We start from the raw sequence: 22,279 nt of genomic DNA, 5'->3' as shown, positions 1-22,279 counted from the left end.
TGTGGAGCTCTGAACCCTATCATATTCTTTCCCAGAAACCTTGAGCATAGAGGCTTTTTGGGCTTGCAGCTCAGATGTTGTGTTTCTAGATCCAGTGAATTTAAGGTTTTGCCTGGGACTTTTAATAGTTTGTCCTGTCCTTATATATAAGCAAAACACTTTATCTGTTTAAAATATCTGTGATTAAAAAGGTGTAGAATTTCGTTTCAAGATGGATCCGACATGTCTTTTTCTAGTCTATGTGTGGCTTTCTAATGGGAGAAGTTTATCTGTCTGTCTAGACAGGTAGATTAGATATAGATATGTAGGGAAAAACGGTACACACACACACTTTTTTTTTTTGGTTTAGAGACTGCATAAAACTGAACTATCCCCAAATTCTGCAGTCACTTGCTTTTTCTTCTGGTGTGCCTAAGGATACTAACATAGCGGTGGGGATTGGATTAGGAGTTCCAGTGTGAGTAATTCACAGTAGAAGCATAATTTGGATGCTACAATACACACTTGCATATTGCTCTGCTAAATGAAATGGAACTTTTTTATTGGAAGTTTTTGATAGTAGTAAATAGATTTAAAGTTAGAAATAGACTGTCTCATCTCCAGTCAGAATTAAGTAAATAACATCTGATAATTCGGGAAAGGAAATTCTCTTTATCTCCCCTCCGTTTTATCTATTACAAAAGGGTAAAAATCATGTTATGCTGTTTTCAGTTTTTACACATATACACATGCAAAATGTTCCTCCCTTTGCTCGGTCTCTCTCTCTCTCTCTTGCTTGCTCTCTCACATGTCATTTTATAATGGAGTGCAGCAGTGTTTGGTGACATCATTTGGTGCTAGAAAAACTAACATCCTGTGGTAAAGATGTACATAAAAGCAGCGCTTTAGCAGAAAGACATAGGAATTAAACTAATTGACTTTGTTCCTTCCATTCATTACTAATATCACCTTATATTATTACAATTATATTTTATCATTCATGCTGTTTTTTGTGAATGCCACTCATCTTGGTGGGGGGCAGGGGATCTGATTTTGTTTTTCATTATTTCCTTCAACTTTCTGTTGCACATATTTAACATTATGCTAATAGACTTGGGTTGCCAGCACCACAGAGGAAGTTGTTTGCAAGTTGCTTAAAACATTTCTGTATATTTTTGATTTCACAATGAACTATCCATTTTTTGGATCAACCTGTTAATTGCCATTTTTTTGTTGGAAAGTGGGGAGACAAATTCTAAGTTTCTAATCAGACCTATTGTATATGTCCATCTTAAGGCTCAGTGCATTTCTTATTAAGCATGTACACTTGTCCTCAAGTCTGAGTCAGAGTGTCTGAGATGGTGATTGTGTTTAGATTGTGGTTTAACACCATCTCTAAACATACCTTTGAAATTTTTCATTATTTGTGCATGAATAGGACCACACCTTGGCTGAAACCTATGGAAATGTGACAGACTCCAGTGGACTTTAAAAGTGAACAGTGATCTTCACTACAGGGCAGGTTTCAAACAGATTTTTTGGGAATGAAAAGTTGAAATTTTGGTATCAGTTATTTTATAACATATTCAGATCCACTTCAAGAAATTTCTTTTCCTAGGAGGGGTGAAATTGTAGTTTCACAAAGACTGCGACAATTAAAGGCATGTTTCAATGATATTCTTTGCAGAGATGCAATTGGGATGGTGATAAGGGCAAGAAACCTGAGGGCAGGAAACCTGTCGTAATTGCCCTGGAAAGGCAAACACACCTTCTAAGGAGAGCGCTCTAAAGCATACTAAATATATCTGATTTGTTTAGGTCTACAAGAGGCCTAATATTTGTACATATCAAGTACATGTCTGCTTCATATTCAGTAAAATACTGGCTGTCAGGTAACTAATCATGGCTGGCAATGTGAATGATGGCTGAGGATGGGTTTCACCCATTACTTGTCCGCTCTTCGTTTTTCTGATATCCAGTGTATGATGTGAAACCCAACCTTGTAGATACGTGAAGTCTTTAAAGTTCTGTGGTGACAATCTTTAAAATAGTATCCTTTTCTTTGGTAATTGGATGAATACTAACTTTTCATTGCAGTTTTAAAGGTTAGACTGTTAATTCTCTTTTCTCTTCCTCTTGTTGGGTTTCTCCTTTAGATTGGTCAGGTGAAACAGGAGCTATCACGTAAGGACACAGAGCTGCTGGCTTTACAGACGAAACTGGAGACCCTTACAAACCAATTCTCTGACAGCAAACAGCATATTGAGGTGCTGAAAGAGTCTCTTACAGCAAAAGAGCAGAGAGCAGCCATCCTCCAGACAGAGGTGACACAAGCAATTTTGTACCTGTTAGCTGTTTTGTGGGGAAATATAGTATGGGTTGAGTGACCTATTTCTGTATGGTTTCTTGCTTTGGAAATAGAGTACGTTCAAAATTCTTTTCTCTGAAGAAGCTTGCCGTGCTGAGTGACTCTCAGCTGGGGTGATGCAGCACCCCCTCTTTTTAAGGGTGCCCTACTGCTCCTCCCACCAAGTGGAGCTGCCTCATTGCTCCTCCCTGCTGTGTCCTGCCGGAGTCCCCATGCTCTTGTTTGAACTCTGTGCAGCTCCCAGGCTGCTCACACCTCAATACCCTGTTGCCCTTCTCCTTACAGAGCTGAGCACTGGTGCTTGCAGCTGCTGCTTCTCTTGCCGGCTTCACTCCCTCAGCAGGTACTTTATAGCCCATGGCCAAACCTACCCCAGGAAAGTCCAGAATTCCCTCTTGCATAATGACAGCTCAGCAGCAGCCACAACAAAGCTACTTTTGTGCTTCCCTGGCATCTACAGGGCTTGCTGGCACTGAGTCCAACCACCGTCTCCCTTTTGAAGCCAGGGCAATATCCCTGTGCTGGCACGCTGTATCCCTACATCACAAAATGACTGGCATTGAATGAACTAGACAGTGTGGCTCCCCAGACCTGCTATGTCCAAACAAGCCTGCTTTGGTAGGAGGAGCTGGGGACCCTAGTTACCTGAAGTAGTGACTTGGGCTCTCCCCTATGGTTGGTCCCTGGGGCCAGCAGGATGTTCAGTCAAGCAGCAGGAGCCGGAGGAGAGGTGTGTCCTTGCAGAGGAAGTTTGAGTCCTCTGGTGATCTGGGAAGCCTGCTTCTCTGGGGGTATGGGTTGTAGGAATTCAATGGGGGGTAGTTTAAGGCACAAAAGGCACTGCCCTGGCCAGTGCCACATACTGAGAGAGCCCTCAGCAGGATGGCAGTGGAGAGTCCCAGGAGCAGGACTCTGCCTTTCATCACTTGAATTGCATGAGGGGGCTGATACCTCCTAAGGGGTAGGTATGCTTAGGGAAAACAAGCACCTCCAGAAGACCCATTTATTTCCACTGCCTACTCATTGTTTTCTAATTTTAGAAATGCAGCTGAAAACTGGGTCTGGGAGGGAGAGGGTAAGGCAGGGAAGAAGATCATTCTCAGCAACGATTTAAAGAATAAAAATGAAGCCAAGCTCGACTAGCCTGTCTTGCAGACAAGGACCCTGGTCTTCATAGAGTGAGAGCTCAACACTTCTGAAAAATTAGCTTTAACGTGTCTCAGCTGAACCCTGTAAAAAGTGGAGCACCTAAAACAGCAATTTTCATCTAGGGTGCCCCTAGCAAAGGCAGAGGAGTATGTCTCCTTTGCGCAAAGCAAAGGATCGGCTCCCTCTGCCTGCACCCACAGAGGATTCTGCTAGATACAAAAAAATTATGCAATAATGCCTTGAATATGAAAAGGCTGAGAACCATTGCTGTAGTCTGTCTCCTGGGCTGGGGACAGAAGTTAAACATAAACAGGTTTAAGTGATTAGGCACTGGTTTAAACCTGTAACAGAACAGAAGTTCAGTACACTTAAACCACTTTCAAAGTGGCTGAAACTGAGTTAAAATAAACCTGGATGGATGTAGACTTAAATGATTTATGTCAAACCAGTTTATGGAACGTCTGTCCCAGGTCCCCTCCTGGTTCAACTTAACTCACAGTCCTCCAGCATCCCAGGGTGCTGTGCAGCCCCAGGCTGTGCTCTCTGCTCCAACAGAGCAGGGCAGCCTGGCCTCCAGTTGTAAGCGGGGGGGGGGGGCGGCGGAGGGGATTCCCCAGCCCTGGTTCCCCCTTGGCCAGGGAGAATCAGCCTGGCTCCCAGCAGGGGTGGAGGGAGTACAGCTCCACTGTGTACTCCATGCTGGCAGGGAGAGTAAAGACCCCACTGGAGGCTCTACCCCATGCTGGGGAGGGATGGGGAGGGAGAAGGTGGCTGTTTCCCCTCCACCCCCAACTCCCTTCTCAGTCTGCCCACTGGCCAGAGAGGAAGCATGGCCGGGTGATTGTCCTGGCTTGGGTGTGGGGAGTAAAGGCCCCAAGTTGGGCCCCACCCATTCTGCACTAGGCACAGCCTGGCTAGGGGTCCAGAGCCAGGCGGAGGGGTCCGTCTTTCACCCCCATTTCCTCCTCAGCCGGCCGCCAGCCAGGAGCAGGTGTGGTCAGGTGATTGTGCAGGCTCAGGCTGGGGGAATAAAGTCTCCACTGCAGGCTTCCCTGCAGCCAGGAGCCAGGGCGATCACCTACTATGCCCCCTCCTAGGCCAGATGATCAGCTGAGGAGGGAGTGGGGGGGAAAAGGGGCCCCCTCACCTGGCTCTGGGCCCTAGGTGGCAGGGGTAGGGGGCCATTTTACCTCCCATTCTCTTCTCAGCCAGCCTGCCAACCAAAGAAGAAATATGGCCAGATGATCGCCCCAGCTCCCAAAAGCAGAGAAGCTCACAGTGGGGGCTTAACTCCCTCTACCTAAGCCAGGAGCTGGGATGATCACCCAGCCATGCCTCCTCTGTGATCAATGGGCCAGCTGAGGAGGGAGTTAGCAGGGAAAAATGGCCCCCACGGTCAGCTTTCCTCGGCCCCCAGCACCAGGCACTGCCCAGGTTGGGGTCCAGAGCCAGGCAGGAGGAGGTACTTCCCCCCCACCACTCCCTCCTCAGCCCAAGCCGGGAGTTGGGGTCATCATTCAGCCACAACCCCTCCTTGGCCAGCAGGTTTACCAGGGAGGGAGTGGTGGGGGGAAAAGGCCTCCGCTGCAAGCTTCTCGCCCTGCAACCCCCTGGACCCAGCCTAGTCCAGAGCTGAATGGGGGGGCGGGGGGGCCGCATTCTTCCCACACATTCCCCAGCCAGCCAGCTGGCCAAGGAAGGGACAGTGCAGGGTTGGGGGGGGGCCCACAGTCCCTCCTCAGCCAGCCCAGACTGAGGAGGGGGCATGGTTAGGGGGACCATGTCCAGCACGGTGTTGGGGGGAGGTCAAAACATCCAGCTGGGGGCTTTTCCCTCTTCCCCCCTTCCCCAGTGCTGGGGAGACCTCAGCTGGTAGGCTAGTGGCGGGAAGGGTTCCCCCCAGGCCCTCTCCTTAACTGGCTGGAGACTGAAAAGGAAGTGTGGCTGGGGGAATTGCCCATCTCCTGACTCTCTGTGATGACCAGCAGGCTGAGAGGCATGCTCTAGTGCCCCCCACCTCCTGATACGGGGCACTGCAGGGGTCTGGCTGCCTTTCTGGTTTGAAAGGTGAACATCAGTTCATTTTCTGATTGGTTCAATCTAGGCAGTTTATAGAAATCTGCAAAAATTGAAATGATTCAGCCTCTGGCTTTCTGACTGTCTGTACTTAGCCCTAGTGGCTACCTTTCATGCTGCTGGGTCTGAGCTCATTAATTTCTCTTGTTCCTAAAAAGTGAGGTTTTTTGTAGGCAGGAACTTTGATAAGATATGTGCATGCAGCAGTAACATGCCATGAACAATTTGATGTTCTTAGGTGTATGTTAATTAATATTTTTTTCTGGCTGAATTGGATGGGTTTACAACCCTAAATGGAGCAAGTGGAGGAACTAAAGACATACTGGTGGTTGTCACTGAAGTTTCATTACCTCTCTCAGCACATACTGGAACTCTTGTACGACAGCCTGGACTTGCAGCTGAGACGTGAATATTATTTTTCAGACTTTATCTTCCATTCTGAAAATAGTGTTTTCTTAATTTAGGAACTTTGGGACTTGATAACAAAGCCTTGGTAAGCTCTTAGTTTATCTAGAGCAGAAGTATGCACTGAGCTTCATAAGTTTTAATAAGGACCTCAGTTACAATACTACTGGAAATCTTCAAGAATGAACTCAAATACCTGCTGTGTAAAGACAGCATTTAATGGTAGAAATAGACATAGGCTGGTATCTCATTTGTGCTGCCATAAAAAATATATATTTTGAGTCGAATAGACATCTCTGTCCTGCATTGTGCCACAGAAGTGGCACAATAAAAGGTAGTGGCACTTTATTGCAGTGGACATCTATTTGCTTTGCGGTGGGAGAGTTCAGGCAGCCTGGATCTGCCCACATTCTCCAGCTGCTCTTGGGGGGCACCCCAGAAATTTCCATGCAGGATCAGGCCCTTTAAGCTTCAGGAGCACCTGTCCAACTTTCTTCGTTTACACAGACATGCCCTGGGAATCTTCTTTGTAAGTGGGGATCTCCAGAGATGCACCCTAAGTGGTGAGAGCCCTCACAGGTCTCAGTGTAAAGGCACAGGATCCAGGGAATCAAGTGGGTGAAGCAAGAAGGCACAGGACAATGCAGGATCCCAGAGAATTTCAAGCGCTGTGTAGGCACACACTGAGTCAGCATGGGTTTGGGCTTGGAGGCTCAGGATGTTGGGTATTTTCTGGGTCATGCACCTCCATGCTGGGACTTGCACTGACCCTTGCTTACCTCTGTGTGGGTTGGCACATGACCCTGGTTCCATCAAGGAGGCTTGTGGCAATGAGGGATATGGGGAAATTCCTGGGCAAGGGGAAAATGTTATCTGTCATCCCACATCAAATCCCTGGCTGATATGGGACAGTGGGCAATGAGTTTCATCCAATAAAGAAGATAAGCTCCAGCAGGACAGGCCGCACCACAGCTTGATCCACTTAGTGTGACTGTGTGTTTTTACCCTCAGTTCAATGTTGTATAAATGTAATGATGGGAAAGATCCAAAAGAGGGCACCCATGTATCAGAAATGGTTTCTCTTATTCATCACAGCAAAAGCAATATCTAAAGGTGTCCTGTGCATAAAGGAAGAGAAGTGAGTTTGGGGATGATAATAATGTAAGCCATTCATAATACACAATATCAGAAGAGAAATTTGTGGACTTTTTTTCTGATTAGGAATGATTTTTTCTTACCGGCGTCTAATAATTTGTCATCTAACCACATGTACAAGAAAAGTTACACAATGAATGTTTGTGGTTGCTGTGTAGTAGCTTTTGCGTTAACTCTTAGCCATGCGAGAGTGACTAGCTGCTTTGATTTTTAAATCAGCCATTTTAATCCAGATTTAATTTAGCATATAATCAATTTTAATCTTATTTGTATTTATACTAATTTGTCAGTTTATTGAGAAGGGATTTAATTTTTCTGGAGTGATGTAACCATTAAAACATGATTTTTTGCAACTACAAATTTGCTAAATTTGGTACTTTTTGTTAACCAGAAAGAGACCATACATCTACAAACATTTGTGTAGCTCCAACTGCACCTTCTCAGATTCTTAATTTTTACATTTTATTATGTTAGAAAATGGTGAATGAGTCATTTTTATATTAAAAAATAGTTTAGCAAACATATCAAACTACATTTAGATGAAATTTGAAATTCATTGAAATTATTTTAAAACATTTAAAAATATTTTGTTTCCATAATATCATTAGTATAAAAAGGGGGGAAAAGTTACTTTATCAAAACATATCTTGCATTTAAAACTGCAAAATAAAATTTTATTTAGTAAACACTATCTCAGAAGCTTTAGGGGGTGTTGGTTGTAGCTGTGTTGATCTAATGACATAGGCGGGCAAGGTTCTTTGGGTAAATGTGATATCTTGTATTAGACTAACTAAATAGTTGTGTTTTGCAAGCTTTCAGATACAAACATGCTTCTTTAGGTACCCAAAAAGCTTGCAAAGAGCAATTTTACCAGCTATGTAGTTTGTCTCAGAAGTTTTAGGCACTTGTGGATTAAGAAAAGTGCATAGTAGGTTTTCTAAAAGTTCAGATTAGGCATTTAACTCCCACTAAAATCAATGGGAAATAGGTGCTGAAGCAGTGAAATTTCAGAAAAGGTCCTTGTTGGAGTATATTTTAAATATTTTTTAATAATTTGGAGTATATTTTAAAATTATTTTAATTGGCTATAGTAAGATCAGGCTCCTCTAAAATGATTTCAAATATAATTGTTTTCTAAATCATTTTTTTTATTCACACTGATTTAGAAGAGTAGTTGAATGAATATTTTTCTGTGTTAGCCAAAAAAGCAACAATAATTTTGCATTTTAGAATGATGATTATATTAAGTTTTCTAACTTGTAATATTTAATTATATAAAGCTTTGGGAATAATTGCCTTAGAGAATACTAAAAGTGGACACCCATATAACATCAGTGTGTAGTGCAAGAACAAATGTGAATCTTCCTCTAAACAAGAAGTGCTTTTCTTTTTTATGGACGTTTGGAGAGAGGAGGACTATTATGTTTTCTGTATACTGTTCTGTATACTGTTCTTTAGCTGTTTACATTGTGTGACTAAAGATATTTTTAGTTCATTCAAGATTTTTGGGGCTACTGCATGACAGCTATAGTGACAATGAAAGATGGGCCTAATTTCTATTTTTATGCCTGAGATCTACTGCAGTCTATCTTTTCTGTAGATGAAAAGAGGACTTAAGTCTCTTGGCAGTGAACCTAGCAACTGCAACTTACTGAATTCATGTTAGTGAAAGAGAGAGATCAGTAATGAGGAGGAAAGAGGCCAAATACAGCTCTTCTTAGGATTAGAGAGTACTATAGTCTCAATTTTAACATGTACTGTTGTTGGTCCACAAGTTTACTTTGTTACTGTTCAGAAAATTCTGGAGCAGAGATAAATTAGACTTAGTGAAAGTAAGAGAGTCATTGCCATGTCCTGCTACATAAGCATTAATTTGATAGGGTATCTATTAAACTCAGAAGTGGGAAGTGACTTGTCTTAAAAGTATTTTTAAAAGTATGAACAGTATTTTAGAAATGGATTTAGTTAACTTGGCTGCTTTTTTTAAGGTAGTGAGCAGCCAATGTAGTTTATGGTTCATATGAAAATGAGACAGACTGTCACGATCCATCAGTACCTGAGCACAAACTGCTTTGTAGCCCTAATGGGTAATGCTGCTAACAAATGAAGAAATTTAACTCGTTAACTATAGGAAACTAAATGGAAATGAACTGTTCATCTAAGTGCATTATTTCTAGCTTATGTGTATTAAAGCTAACACTTCATAAAATTTTCATAGGCTAGAAATACTTTAAAATACATTTAGATTAACATTTTGAGGAAAATAGCTTTCTCCTCTGTCTTTCATTCTTCCATTAAAAACATTTAAGTGGAAGGCTGGACACAGGGTACAGGACCTAGTATCCTAGACATTAGACTTGACACCTGCCATATTGAAACCAAAAGGAACAGTGTCCTATTTGGGAGTTGTTTATGTTGAGGGCTAGTGGGTGGAGAGAATATTGTGGTTACTTTTTCAGTTTGTAAAGGAACCTTTATAAATAGTTCTGTAAATTTACAATCTCTTTGTAAATAAAGCAAAAATAAATCAATATTTGTTTTGGAGTTAAAAGACTCCCTCCATATAACATTTTTATTATGTCCTACTGAGTCCTTTTGCTTGGATCAGTGCTGGCAGGTATGTAGCTTCAAAGCAGGTTAGTTCAATCTATTGAAATATTCTGCTTTATTTTTACACACTGCCCGAGTTGGCATGATTCTGTGACCTGGACCTACTTCATATGGCAAGTGATGAGATTCATATTCAACAGAGAAATGAACCTAATTCCCACAAGATGCATTATTTACATTGAATGTGTTAAATGAGCACTCAGGTCTTCAAGGGTCTTGTCCACATCAAGGTTTTGTAATGTAATTCAGTACTATATTCATGCACTTTTGCAGGAAAATGTGGCTTCTGTGCACATGAAGTACTTTTATAGCATGCAGCAGGAAAGGGTACAAGTCCTCAGGGTTGATTTCTAGCACAGTTGTTTATGAGAAAATCTTTGTCTAAATTAAAGAACTACAGTGTATAAATTACTGTTGCATCCAGAAGTAGTTGTCAAGCACAGTACTGAATCTTGACCTCTCTCTATGCTAGTCAAGGCTTTCTTTAAGAGAATATCTGTTTAATTATGTTTTAGTTGAAAGAGAGCAATTCAGTTTAACGAGACTTCACTTTAGCAGCTGGTTTAAAACATGGTTTCTCATATACCACATTTTGATGTTTCAGTGGGCCTTGTTTCCTGCAGAGTAAAAGAAGTATTTGATATTAGATGCCTAATACAGATCTGTGTCTCCTTCTCTGCATTCCTTAATCATGTTTGGACTCTGTATATTAATGTAGACAAGCAGAGCTGTCCCTAGGAGTGTATGGGGCCCAGGGCATATCCATCTGTCTGGGGGGGCGTGGCAAAACTAGCAGCATTCAGTGGCCTCAGCAGGGTTTGCCTGGCACTGTCTTTGGGGCCCAGGGCAGCCGTCCCACTTACTTCCCCCTAGGGACGGCCCTCTAGACAAGAACACATGATGTTAACCCCTAATGAAGAATGAGTAATACACAGTTTGGGAAATTGCAAAGAGGAATCATTAAATACTGGGTAACTCAGTTTCTCAGTGGGACTCAATTTCTAGTCTAAGACATTGTGGAAAGGTCCGTAAACATTATTACAATACATCACTATCACAGAGTTACAGGTCCTAAAGACTGGGTAAACCTAAAGACTGGGTAAAAGTTTTAAAAGCACCAAAATACTTACAAGCCAGAGTCCAAGTAACACGCAGGGAGAGTTCTGAAGTACCTAAAACATGTCAGATTATTATATAAGTTTTTCCCAAGATTATAGATTGGTAATATTTTCAAAGTAAAGCCTCTAGCTTGACTAAAGATTCCCAGAGGAAAAAAAAAACTTTAACAAACTCATTTATATGTTTTGTCTTTTCATGTGATTATTGGAGTCCTATTCTCTCCCACCAGAAGACATTGTAAACACAGACTTGCAAGCATTAGTTGAACTATATGTATTCCAGTTTGAGCCAAAAGAAATTTCAGAATCTAAGTTCTTGCGTGTTTAGTTTATGATCATACATAGTAGCATACTGAGACATGCAGCCCTGCATTCCATCATGGGAGAGCTTTGTAAGGAAAAACCTAGTAGTTACCCAGAACACATCTTTTCTTATTGGGTATTGGCTTGAACAATAACCAGAAAAAGTTGCAAAAAGTATTAATCTTCAACAGATTGTGTTCTGATGGGCCATTGAGGGGGCACTCTGCAAGGTGGAACATGAACAGCTTGTCTTTTGTGAATAACCCCATGGAGGGGGAAGGGGTTTCAGTTTGGTAGTATGGTATTTTTTCTAGTTGATAAGTGTTTCAAGCTCAGCCTCTGGAAGGGCCAGATACCTTTGCATTTTTATTTGTTTTTAATATTTTTGTAATAAACATTTCAAAAAACTAAAAATACACTTAACCAATTACAAAACTGGGAAGGATTGTGAATGTGTTGGAGGATGCAAGTGCAATTCAGAAGGATCTCAACAGATTGGAAAGCTGGGCTAACGCTAAGGATGAAGTTCAGTGAAAACAAATGTAAAATGATACCCCTCAGGAGGGAATAATCAAAAGCACAAACATAAAATGGATGACACTTGGCTGGATAGGAGCACTAGGGAAAAGGACATAGGAGTAGTCTTGGTTAATTACAGACTTAGTATGAGTCTGCAGTGTGATTCAGCCGCACAAAAAGGCGATGTGGTGCAAGCGTTAGGTGCAAGACACAGGAGGTGATAGTGCCTCTCTACTCAGCACTGGTTAGGCCTAATTTAGAGCACTGTGTTCATTTATGGGCTCTATTTTAAAAAGGATGTGGAGAAGTTAAGAGAGGCCCCAGAGGCAGGCAGCACAGATGATCAAAGGCTTGGAAAGCAAGTCATACAAGGTAAGGTTGAAGGGACTAGCCATGGAAGGTGTTTAAGGGGATATGATAGCAGCCTTGAAATAGTTGAAGGGCTGCCATAAAGAAGAGGAGAACTTTTTTGTCTTGCGGCAGAGAGGAGGACATGGACCAAAGGCTTGAAATTGCAGCAAAGTAAGTTTGGACCGGATATCTGGAAAAAAATATTCACTGTGAGAACAGTGGGGCAGTGGAATAGACTGTGTGGGGAAGTTGTGGGCTCTCCATCACTGGATTTAAAACACAGTGCAGCAGTGCATGTGTAGATGCTGGAGGGGCTGGCTGGGACATGAGGCTGCATCAGTGTGGGGGTTTCCTGCTGGCTAGCCCCACACTGAAGCTCCCTTGTGTCCCAGCCAGCTCCTCTGCAACGCATTGAACCAGGGGAGCAGCCCTGGGCTGGCAGGCTGACCCCCAGGGTCCCCTGGCAGCCAGGGCTGCTCTGACCCAGCTCCATTTGCTGCACATGAATAAAGTCTGGAGCATATTGCTCCCAAGTTGATTGTTTTCCAGTGTACATTCAAGTGGCATGACCAGGAGCAATTAACTCCAGAGCAATAAACTCTGGAGTTTATTCATGCACTGTAACAGCGCATGTAGATGCACCCTTTTTGCCTTGCGTTGTAGTGGGGGAACAGACATGGCCCTTTACATAGGATCTCTTGAGCATATATTGGCAATATTTTGTTGGAGAAGGACTTTGGCTGCCATGCTTCACCTGCTTTGCCTGTGGCAGGTTAGGGTCTTATGTCTTCGTTGTGTCAGGGTTCATGGTAGTCTTAATCTGGAGTTTAGATTAGGGATTATATGGGATGGTTTGCATAGGAATGATGCTGTCTCAGGCAGGGGGTGGACTACGTGACCTCTGGAGGTCCCCTCCAGCCTTCCTTCTCTATGGTTCTGTGATGATTGTATATGTTCACATATCTGAGGAAAGTGTGTGATATCCAGCTGAAGAGAAAGCTCTGGAGTCTCTTGTATTTGCTGTGCATGTTTGCAGGAAAGAGAGTTTGTGTATCAAGTTGAAGAGGGATGCTGGTTGCTGATGTCTGAGATACTTGTGTACAATGAGGAAGATGAATAATGGGTGCAGAAAGGTTGGCAAGCACATTCTTGCATAGAGGCCAGTCACAGCCCTATCTCCATGAGTATTTTACAGACTGTAACACAGACATACAATTAAAGATATGAGTGATGATTACTATGCAAGTAATCATCACTCACCTTGGGTTAAAATAGCACTGCCCAAGGAACAGAAGTCAGGAAAGGGCTAGCAGCACCTGGGTGGTTGTTTGTACAGGCATTTCCATGTGCAGAGAAAGACTTGCACTCACTTTGTTGAAATTGGCATCACCTGGCTGCCACAGACCTTGATTCTTGTCATTATGGGTGGATGCCATCCATAAACTAAGCTGATATGAATAAAGAAATGGAGTCTTCTGCCAGGAGCAGTGTTAGAGTGATGACTATGTGTCCTGCCAGCCTTTGAGGAATTTTCCTGAAAATGTTTTCTGTGATTTTGGAAGCACAGAACTCATGCAAAATAAAAACCAGGGCTTCAATTTATCCCAAGCCATAAGCCAATACAGAATTCAAAGGGAATAATCAATTAGAAAATGGAAGGCCTTCTGTGGGCGAATGTCTGTTTGCAGATACAGTATGTTCACTTAGTGTTTGCATCAGTAGACTTGTGCGCCTGGGATGCCTCAAATAATACACTGAAATTGAGATATGAAGTTAACACAACCATTTGAGGACATGTGGGATTGCTTGTGGGGGAGATTTTTAATTTCCTTTTCAGAATGAATGAAAGTGCCTGTCAAATTTAGGATGGTATGTATCTGATATACAACATCTGATAAATCTGTGCAGGACAAGGACTGGGAGCAAGGAAAAACAGTAATAAAAAAAGTGTTTTAAATCTCAAAGGCCAAGCTTAGTCTGCCAGCAAAATTTACATATAAAAATATCTTCTCTTTCTACCTGTATCTCTCTCGACTCCCATTTATCTGGTGCCCATCTCCTTGGTATCCTTGCTCAACATACTCTTTTTCCCTACTCCAAAGCTGGCCTTATAGAATGAAAGAGAGATTAGGAGTGCAAGCTAAATAATATATGCAAGAGAAGGGAGACTAGTAGCAGCAGGAGGTGAACTACTACAGTGCTGCTTGAAAGACTTGGGCTGCTCTTTTCCCCACTGGGGATGGCTTACTGCTCCCTGTAATTGGGATCAGACAAAACAATGAAAGTTTTCCGTTAGAGTTATATACAGCAAATTTTGAGCATTTGAGAAGAGTTTCAAATGTAGAAGAATGAAATAAAAGTGAATTGACTGTGATATGCAAAACCTAAAGCTTCAAATACAGTTAACTTAGGTTGCTTAATTTCTTTCTCCCTTTGGAGTTGTCCAAGTTTTCTTTTCACTTCATGTCTGTGTCAGTCTGAGCTATTCAAAAGTGGCAAAGGATTCAATAAGCACCCTACTTACTCACCGTGACTGATGTCCTGTAATGGATTCAGCTAATAGGAACCAAATCTGATACTGTCAAATAGGATTAGCAGCCAAGCTGGCTGGCTTGAGCTTTGCCTGAATGCCAAGTGGATAAGGGTCAGTGGGTTTCTTTTGGTATCCTGAGCAGCCTGGTGTTGTCGGATTTCATATTCCACAATAGCCTTTGAGATTGTTCTTTGCTCTGTGGTGGCCTTTTTCTTCTGACTGAATTTGTATTCAAATAGCTTTGATGCCTTCTCCCACTTTTTTGCATTCTTTTTTGCCTTGTAAGCTCTTTCTAGCTTTCTAGTTCAAGAGAGAAGTAAAGGGGAAAACAGACACTCGTCAATATGTAATTTCCAGGTTCATTTGCAGATGGCACAGAATTCCCTTATTTTGTTTTTGCTTTGACTAACACCGAAATATGTTTATATAAATGAATTGCAGCCAGTTAAGACCTGCCACGTGGCCTTTGTTTGCCTCCATCTTCAGAGGGCTGTTTTATGTTCGCTGTGGTATGCAGCAGTGGTGTCAAACTCATTTGGCTGCATAGGCTGGATGAGTGTCCCTGAACCAGTCTTGCAGGCCAGACCAAGACCAACACCCTGTGAAATGGCCGCAGCATCAGGTCCAGTCCATATGCTGCATGCAGCATGCACTGGCCCCAAGGTTCAATGTGCATGCACCCACAGGGACTGGCACAGGGCCTAAGCAGCCCACAGCATGTAGGCTGGCCCCAATGCTGCGGGCAGCACAGGGGGTCACTCCAGGGCACAGCCTGGACCCCATACCCCACATGCCACATGGAGTGCACAAGGCTTGGGCCAGGCCAGTCTCACAGGCCAGATCGTACAGCACAATGGACTGGATATGACCTGGGGCCATAAGTTTGACACCCTTAGTATATGGTGATGGAGTCCTAGTGGACTCTACTCATCTGTTGCATTTCAGCTGTTGTTTAAGACAGAAATGCTTTTAGCCATCTTCACATAACTAGAAGATTGTTTCCCTTGTCATGTGTAGACCTGCAGAGATTTATGCTTTTATTTCTTCTGGGCTAATACAGTATATTATATCTGTAGATAACTTATCATTCAACAATATATTAATACTGTTACAAGATGCTTTGGTATAATTCCATGTTAGCTATATTTCAGAAGGAAAGAAAGCTTTCTTAATTTTAAGAGAATCTCTGTTACTCAGCAGAAACTATACAAACACTTCAGATTTATCCTGCATCAAAGCAGACTTAATATAAGACTATGGAGTCAGGTTCATGTCTGGTAAAATTAGAAAACCTGTTCTTGAAGCATGTGGTGAAAGAAATGCTTCATATTACTGAATGCAGTGGTAACTTACTGGATTTACTTGGAATTAGTCAAATACTACACTGTCAAATCTCATGGCATCAGGCTGATGAGCATGTACAGAAAATGTTGCTCAATTATGCTGTCTGGGGGCATGTTTTCATAGAGAAGCATTGTTATTGTTTAGGAAAAAAAAGAGAAGAAGAAAAAAGTTACTTTGTTATTTTTGTTTGCTATATATTTTTTTTAAATTCCTGTGCTGCTCTGAAGTATTTGATATTGACCACTGTCATTGTTGCAGCATACCAGATGTGATGAACCAAAGGTATATTTCAAGATAGAAAATCCTGTCTCCTGGCTGCTTGTGTTTTTTTTATTGTGTTGATTTCATTAGAAGTGGTTTTCCCAAATATATATTTAGTTGAGCAGTTGGTTGATATTCTAATTTTATTGATTTTATTCTGATATCATAGAACTTTTGAAATTGTTGGTCAGTTTTCCCTACCCTGAAAAAATATTGCTCAAGTTACTGCTTTATAGGGAGCACAGTTCAGTTGTTTTCAGTGAATAGCCTAAGGTGTTTATAAAAGGAGCAGTAGCAATATACAGTTTAGGTGTTAAAGTCTGTGGTTATTTTTGGTGTTTAAACATCAATGTTTATATAGGCAACTGGTCTTGACAAATAATTCTTAAACAGTAACCTCTTTGCTAAAGCTGGTGTATTTCACAATCTTAATGGGAGAGGAGATTAATTACCTGGGGTTATCTGCGGTTTGATGGCACTTACTTTCTAGTGGCATATGTATCTTGTCTAACAGCTTTCTACTTCCCTACTCACCATATTTCTGCATGTGCCAACTCAGGTGGATGCACTCCGGTTACGTCTGGAGGAAAAGGAGACCATGCTGAATAAGAAGACAAAGCAGATTCAGGAGATAGCTGAGGAGAAAGGCACTCAAGCAGGAGAAATCCATGATCTCAAGGATATGCTGGACGTGAAAGAACGCAAGGTCAATGTTCTTCAAAAGAAGGTAAGCTTATGTTCGTACAAGATTCTGTTCTCCTTTCTGACACATCCTTATTCCTGCTTCATTATACCCCAAAGCTTACCAAACATCTTTGCTTGAAATGACATTTTTGAGGTTAGTGGTTGACTCTAGCATAATGGAAAGATTATTAACAATAAACTTGTGATCTTAGTCAAAGTTTTTTGGGGGAAAAAACAAAAAAAACAAAGCAAATATGATTCTAAGCCGTTCTATGATCCTTTGTACTGCCTCTTTTTTCTGTTCAGTATTTATAATCACTGAAGTGTGTGTGTGGAGGATGCACCTCCTTGAAAACTCATCTTTTCCCACTCATTGATTGAACAAAGCCACAAGGCTATGAGGCATCTCAATTTATAACTCTAGAGTGACTGTGCTATCAATATGTGAATGAATAAAATGAAATACAAAAGGAAAAGAGATCAAGTTAATTTATCTATATCTTACGGACATAAAGGTACATAAAAATTTAATATCTAGAACTCTTGTTGCAGATGCTTTCTAAATGTACATATTTATGTTTAACAGAGCTTGTTTTGGAGCTACTGGAAGAAGGTAATCAGGGCTCAGTCCAACCTTATCTGCCTTTGCTTTGCCTTCTTTGGCTAAGGGAATATAAACGCTATCAATAAAATGAGTGGTTTCCTACGTAGTGTCCTTTGACATCCTTGTCATTGCAGGATGAATGCTTATGACTTGCACATGGCATGATTTTAGGTATGTCCTACACACATTTTTTAAAAAAAAGGTGTATGTGTATCACTATGGCTTTAAATTCACTGTACATTTTTTTTTTTCTTTGTGGCTGTGCAGAAGCTGATGCTTGGTGCTGGTGTTCAAGATGCTAGGCTTGTAAACATATTGGAGAATTTCACGGAGTTCTTGTACTTAATTTAGTAATTCAGTCTATTGATTCATTTATGCGCTAGTTATCGCTCACTTGGGCAACAAAGTTTATTTTAATAGGTGGCTATGAACCATGTGAGCTAAGGATAATGTTGAGTTCCATGACAGTTAACCTTGCACAAAATGGGGAATTCAGGAATAGACTAGACACTAAGGTGTTTACAGAAAGCGTGTATTTACTTCTCATAGTTGATTAAATCAAAAATATTTAGACATAACATCCATCTCAAAATCCTTGAAACTCTGGTACACTGTGGAATTTCTCTTAAGCTGTTCTTTTTTATTTTGTTTTTTTTACCTGATGTGTTTAAGCACAGACTCAGCCTGTCAGAACTTCAGGTCACTCTGTTTTTAACATTTTTATTATTCAAATCTGTTTAAGTTTTGAATTTTCTGGCAGCATGATCATTGCTTATATTTTTGTTATTTTCCCCCCCCCTATGGAACCCTTCTACAGAGAAATGCAGTTTGGGATGTACCTTAAGGGTGTTAGGGATGTATATTTTTCTACGTGCTGTAAAATTCAGGATTATTTCTGTGGTAAGACTGTTTCTGCTGTAGGAAGATATTAAGCCCTGTTTTAAATCTTTCTTCACATTCCCATCCAAAATGGTTGAACCTGTTTCCTAATAATGCCGAAAGTTCATCAGCCATGGCTCCCAAACGGATCTCTAATATGAATCCATGTGTGACCTATGGGAATTCATTTTAGCATTGCTCATGAAATTAAAAACAATTTCTGTCTCCCTGTGTCTGTTTTCTCCAACGATTGTCTATTAAAGCTTCTAATGAAAGTTCAATATTTAATAGACATTTTTACAGCCTTTAAAGTTCTGTTGCTGTTAATTTGTTTGTGCTACCTTAACCTAGGGCTTTTTCTCCCTCTCCTTAGCATTTAAACTGGCAGCTTCAGGGAGACTAGATTTTAATCTGTGCATTCTAACTGGATAGACTATGGACTGAAGACCACATAATCCATGATTCTTTTCCATCTCATCATACAGTAGTTTTTTGCTACTAATAGTTCACAATACTTTGATCAATGTGATGTTGGAAACTTGCTGTAGCACTACCAACATGATTTAGAGGGAGTTTGAATCACTTTAATATTATTCTCTGAAGTGAGGATGTTGCATGGAAAGCTGGCTAAATATTCAAGAATATCATCAGCATCATCTGCCCACTGATGGCTTCTGCTGAAGATTTGCCGCTCTGACCTATTTCACCTCTTCCTTGACCCCAAAAATGAGAACAGAAATAAACACTTGCTGCACAGAGGGCACTTGAACTAACAGTAAGGGACCATGGCAGAGCACCTGGCTGCTCAGAGGTAGCAACTTTTGTTGGGGAGAGGGAAGATTGCTGTGCAGCCCAGCTGGCCAGCTGGCACAGCTGGGCATGGATAGCAGTGGGGGAAAAGTTCCCAGTGCACAGCCCCCCCTGTTGTTCTGGTTGGCTTTGGGGTGTCAGGTCCGCCTGGGGGAAGGGCTCTTCTTCATCCCTTCCCCACCCCCCATCACAGTAGAGGGGGCAGATACTATGCTGGCTCCCCACTCCCTGCAACTAACTACAGAGGGTGGGGGTGTGTGCTGGGCAACCACTTAGAGATGGCCCCACCTCAGCTAGGCTTGGCTGTCCTCAGGAATGCGTAGCAGACTGCAAAGCCTTCTGGCCTCGGCTACTGCAAGCAAATGCTTGCCTCCCTCAACTGAAGGGCAGTTGTGGGTCCCATTCACTAACAATCCAATCTACACATCTTGGAGAAACCTGCATAGGTTGGATCTATTCTTCCTCAGGCTTTTTACTTAGCCATAGTAAGGTTGGAATGATTTATAGTCATGTTAGTCCAGAAAATGTACAAGAAGCAAGGATTTTTTTGTGATGTTTGGGGTGAAATATTCCAAAAAATCCTTGCATCTTGAACAAATACTTGAAATATGAAGGGTATGTAGCACCACAAAAATATAGTGCTATGAGGGCACACAGGCATTATAGCTCCCTGTTTGGAAAGCTATGGAGCCACCTCAGAAGTGCACTCTCTAAGCAAAGAGCAAAATGAGGTTGCTTCTTTGCTCCCCCTAACTCCAGGGAGAAAGGCTGTCTCCAGTTGATGCCATGTGCAGGGGAAAGGCAGCCCACAGGTGCCTGTGGGGAAGATGTTATATGCTTTCCTCACCCCTGTGGGCAAACTGGGGACTGTGTTTGACAGCTGCTGCCCGAGGACCAGATCCAGTCCCAGGGCAGCAACAGTGGCTTGACAGCCCCTCAGCCACCCTTGGTTCAGGAAGGGGCATGCTCCCTGCCCCTGCCACTCCTACAAGTGAACCAGGACTTTCCTTGGGTTGCTGTGGGGTGGGAGGCAGATCCTGTAGCTGACTTACAGGAACAGGGGCTTAATTACAAATCTTGCTGCATCAGTCAAGGGTTTGAGGTAATAGGAAAGGAATAGAAAAAAAATCAATACTGTATCATTAAAGTAGTATGCAGTAGCCTCTAGGACTATGGACATGTGGCTATTACCATGAGACTGAAAGGACCAGTAACATGACATCCCTCTGCTTTGGGAGGTGGTTGTGTTTTGTGTCCTAGGGGATTTATGCCTCTCTCTCAGACAGTTCATTGTGCAGTGCAGCTGCCACTTGACAAAATGGCTGTAAGTATTTATCTCTGAACATGGCTTTGTTTTGTGGCAGCTCCCCAGACAGAGCCTGACACAGTTCTATTGTGAATTGAAGAAGGAACTCAGATGCGGCCTGGTTGTGCTGATGTTAGCTGACTAGGCTCCATCCAGAAACAATCCAAATATGCTCTTCCACACTCCTGTCATTAAAGGCTGCCATGCATCTCATTCATAATGAGAGGTGCTTTTCATGCCCTTTACTGCTACAAAGAAACTCAGAAATCAAGATATTTGTCTTCACAAAATAACTGAGAATACTTTTTTGTTGGGAGAGGGAGACGTGGACTATGTTAATAACTAACAGTTTTATCTTAGACAGTAAATATATTGACTAAAAATGCACAGTCATGGAAATTTTTATAACTTAAACAATCCTATTTGTGATAAAATGTTAGAAATAAAAAAAGACGGTAAATGTCTTGTGTATTTCTTCCTCCACTTTATATGAAAGATTTGTTGGGTAAATTCTGTAAGAAACATGCTTTTTTTTTTTTCTTTGGAGTGCTGGTCATCAGTTCTTTTTTGCATGCTTTTCTACAAATATTCCACTCTTGGCTATATTGTAGCCACCATTGTGTCACTGATGTCCTCACACTCCCCTACTTGAGAGTAAAGGGCAAAGAGGTCTTATAGGCCTTCGGGTTCTTTTTACTGCTTGTAACTATGAGACTATGCTTTTTGGCAATGTTAACTTCCTTTGCGCATTATGCAGTTTAGTTTAACTTAATTATTTAATGTATAGTGTTAATACAGCATTAGTAATTAGAATTAGAGAGCACATTTTAATTTCCTTTTCTTTGTTGGCCTAAATTATATTATACTTTCCATAATTTAGTTAGTGAATTTCTGCTATCTTAGGCACAGGCACACACTCATGCAAGGAACTTGGATCATGGCAGAAGCTAAGTCATCAGGGTTTAAGATCTGTGCTTTGTGTGACACTTGATTGGTCACTCTGCTTGATTGTCTTGGAGAAGGGTGTGTTCCATAATTGTTTCATGTTGTGTTCTTTATCTTAGCAGTCAACTTGGTTCACACAATGTAAGTCCTTTGTCCTGGTAGGAATCAAAGTCAGAAGAGAAATACTTGCTGACTGACTCAATGGTTAGTGTTTGTAGAAGCCTAGTTAGATTCCAGGTCAGTGACAGATTCCAAGTGATGATAAATCTTATAAGTCAGCATCATGCTTGCCTAAGAGCACCTCTGTTAGTCCCTGGACCTGATGTACTTATTCCCAACAGTTGCCAGTAATACTGAGGGTCCTAAAGAAACTGTGGCAGGATGAGGGCATGTGGTCGTGGTAGTCATAATAGCCCCGACATGGACCAGACCATTTTGGCATTTGGATTCAGGAAACGTCCTTTCACAGATCTCCATCACTTCGCTTGTGTTACTCAGCATAGAACAATGGTCAAAACCTTCACTCAGACTCAGCATTCTTGTACTCGACAGTTTGATGCTGACTGCAATGGGCTTCTTTTAAAAGTAACTAGCTGTTCAGCTCCTTTTCCCAAACACTCTACTCTAAAGCAGTGAACTTTTGACCAGACTGTCTTAAAAAGCTAAACGGACACCTCAGCACTAACTTTCCCTCCTGACAACACCAGTTTCAACAATTCAAGATTGTTTGTAAACCTTAAAGCAGTCTGGACTTCATCAGCTCTACATGAGACTATCAGGCAGCAGTACCTGCATATCCCTGTATTCCTCTCTCCCCCCCAGTAACAGAATTCCCCAATTAGAGAGCACCTCATTCCTGGGAAACCTCATCCCAGGGTTG

At 41.9% G+C, this 22,279-nt stretch overlaps 1 protein-coding gene across 6 annotated transcripts in view; it reads left to right on the top strand.

Annotated features, from left to right (window-relative positions):
* Positions 1-22,279, top strand: part of ERC1 (ELKS/RAB6-interacting/CAST family member 1) — a 467,579-nt gene that overhangs the window by 147,379 nt on the left and 297,921 nt on the right. For all 6 annotated transcript variants that reach the window (XM_019544570.1, XM_019544571.1, XM_019544569.1 and 3 more), the window contains 2 exons: positions 2,136-2,303; positions 16,731-16,898. In XM_019544570.1, coding sequence (XP_019400115.1) covers positions 2,136-2,303; positions 16,731-16,898 — 336 coding nt within the window. The remainder of the gene's footprint in view (positions 1-2,135; positions 2,304-16,730; positions 16,899-22,279) is intronic.

Source organism: Crocodylus porosus, unplaced genomic scaffold (genome assembly GCF_001723895.1).
Source record: "Crocodylus porosus isolate Cpor-Errol unplaced genomic scaffold, CroPor_comp1, whole genome shotgun sequence".
Classification (NCBI taxonomy): domain Eukaryota; kingdom Metazoa; phylum Chordata; order Crocodylia; family Crocodylidae; genus Crocodylus; species Crocodylus porosus.
The sequence above is the reverse complement of the archived record's forward strand: the minus strand, read 5'-3'. Positions and strand labels throughout refer to the sequence as shown.